This window comes from Plectropomus leopardus, unplaced genomic scaffold (genome assembly GCF_008729295.1).
Source record: "Plectropomus leopardus isolate mb unplaced genomic scaffold, YSFRI_Pleo_2.0 unplaced_scaffold7569, whole genome shotgun sequence".
Classification (NCBI taxonomy): domain Eukaryota; kingdom Metazoa; phylum Chordata; class Actinopteri; order Perciformes; family Serranidae; genus Plectropomus; species Plectropomus leopardus.
This window is the reverse complement of record NW_024683349.1, coordinates 1-1,672: the sequence shown is the minus strand read 5'-3', so window position 1 is coordinate 1,672 and position 1,672 is coordinate 1. Positions and strand designations below refer to the sequence as shown.

At 43.2% G+C, this 1,672-nt stretch overlaps 1 protein-coding gene across 1 annotated transcript; it reads right to left on the bottom strand.

The window, feature by feature from the left end:
• Nucleotides 1-343: 343 nt before the first annotated feature.
• On the bottom strand, nucleotides 344-1,222 carry LOC121940123 (post-GPI attachment to proteins factor 2-like). Its single transcript, XM_042482977.1, has 2 exons — nucleotides 1,018-1,222; nucleotides 344-754 (listed from the first exon to the last, which is right to left on the bottom strand). The coding sequence occupies exons 1-2, from the start codon at nucleotides 1,216-1,218 to the stop codon at nucleotides 434-436; spliced, it is 522 nt and encodes a 173-aa protein (XP_042338911.1). The 5' UTR covers nucleotides 1,219-1,222; the 3' UTR covers nucleotides 344-433.
• Nucleotides 1,223-1,672: the final 450 nt, after the last annotated feature.

Below are 1,672 nucleotides of genomic sequence, written 5' to 3'. Positions count from 1 at the left end.
GAGTAAACGTCGGTCACAACTTTACTGCAAACAGCCTTACAAACAGCATGGAGAGACAAAAATGGGGGTTTGGGGCATTTTTTCTTGAGATTTGTAGGGGAAAAAGTGCCTTTTTTAGAATCATTTTTAAATTTTTGGTGATTTCTAAAGAATAAAAACTGCATTTTTTTCTTTAAAACTGTTTTGGTGACTAATAACGAAACCTCAAAGGCATGTTTTCCTTAAAAGTCAAAAATTACACATTTATCTGCCAGAAACTACAAACAGTCCTTGAACACACGATGTGATATTATACAGGTTTGTGAAACAAAATACCAGCACTTTTCCAAAACTTTCGGGGAATATTAAGTTTTCCAAAATGTTTAATGGCCTGGAACTTGCCATTTTCAAATTCCATGACTTTTCCAGGTTTTTCATGACTGTATGAACCCGCTCAGGTTAAATTGTTGGACGAGCTCAGAGAAGCCGCCCGGGTTGAATTCGGCGGCGAGCGGCTGTACTCACTGTAGGTTTCGGTGGACGCCACGTACGTGAGCAGCAGCAGGCCCGTGTTCTCGGCGAGGCTGCTGAGGAGCGCCAGCCCGCTCAGCAGCAGCTCCGGGAGCCTCTTGGCGAAGCGGCCGCGGTAGAAGCTGAAGTAGCTGGCAGACACCAGGTAGCGCGGCGCCGAGTGCAGCCCGATGCAGCAACGCCAGATGTAGCGCTCCGGCACGCGGCTGATGGCGGCACTGATGGACGGGAGGTAGTTTGACACCTGGTGGACGAGGACGCACAGAAAACAATGTATTTTAAATCCTACAAACATCCTAAAATCATAGAAACATCCTAAAACTTCAGAAATGTCCTACAATCCAAAAAACGTCATGAAATCCTAGCACTGTCCTAAAATCCTAAAAATGTCCTCATGTCCTAGAAATGTCCTAAAACTAAAAAAAATGTCCTAAAATTCTACAAATTAAACAGGAGACAACAGGTGAGACGTTTGTCCGTCTCTCCGCGACTTTCTGAAGTGCTCACATGACAGTGCGTGGACGTGGCCTCTTCAAAGTGGTACACGAGCGCGATGAAGAGGCAGGCGATGAGGCCGGTCAGAGGCAGCAGCACCGTCACCACAGCGAAGCTGGTGAAAGGGAGCCGGATGAGCGGACGGTCCCGCTCCAGGCTGGCGTACGGCCCCTGGAGCATCCTGGACACGTGAGACGGAGACGGATGAGACATTAAAAGTGAGAGACATTATCACATGTCCAATAACTTCAAACACACCTGACGGCGTCTGAGAGTCACCTGGAGTCCAAAACCTCATCAGGACTTCAGCGTCGGGACGATTAAAGCTAATAATTAATGATCATCAGACTTTTCCGATCAATCAATTCAGTGAATCAGAAAAGATTCAGTTTCCTGTTTGTTAAACTGAACATTTCTTTATGAAGGAAATAACGAGCTGATTAACTACTAATGACAACAACTTTTACAAATATAACAACTTTTTAATAACAATAAAGGAAAAAATAAAACCATAAATGCAGCAAAAGAAGTCAAGATTAAAGTTTTTGCTGTGACTGAGTTTAAACACTGAAATATTCACTCTTATAGACAACAAACAGTCCCCAGAATTACACTTTAAAAAAAAAAAAAAAATCACTAAATTAATAAATAAATCGCAATTTATTAA

Coding starts and splice junctions, on each gene's coding strand:
- LOC121940123 (XM_042482977.1), bottom strand. CDS start 1,218: ATGTCTCATCCGTCTCCGTCTCACGTGTCCAGGATGCTCCAGGGGCCG. Junction 755..1,017: donor CCACGTCCACGCACTGTCAT/GTGAGCACTTCA, acceptor CTCGTCCACCAG/GTGTCAAACTACCTCCCGTC.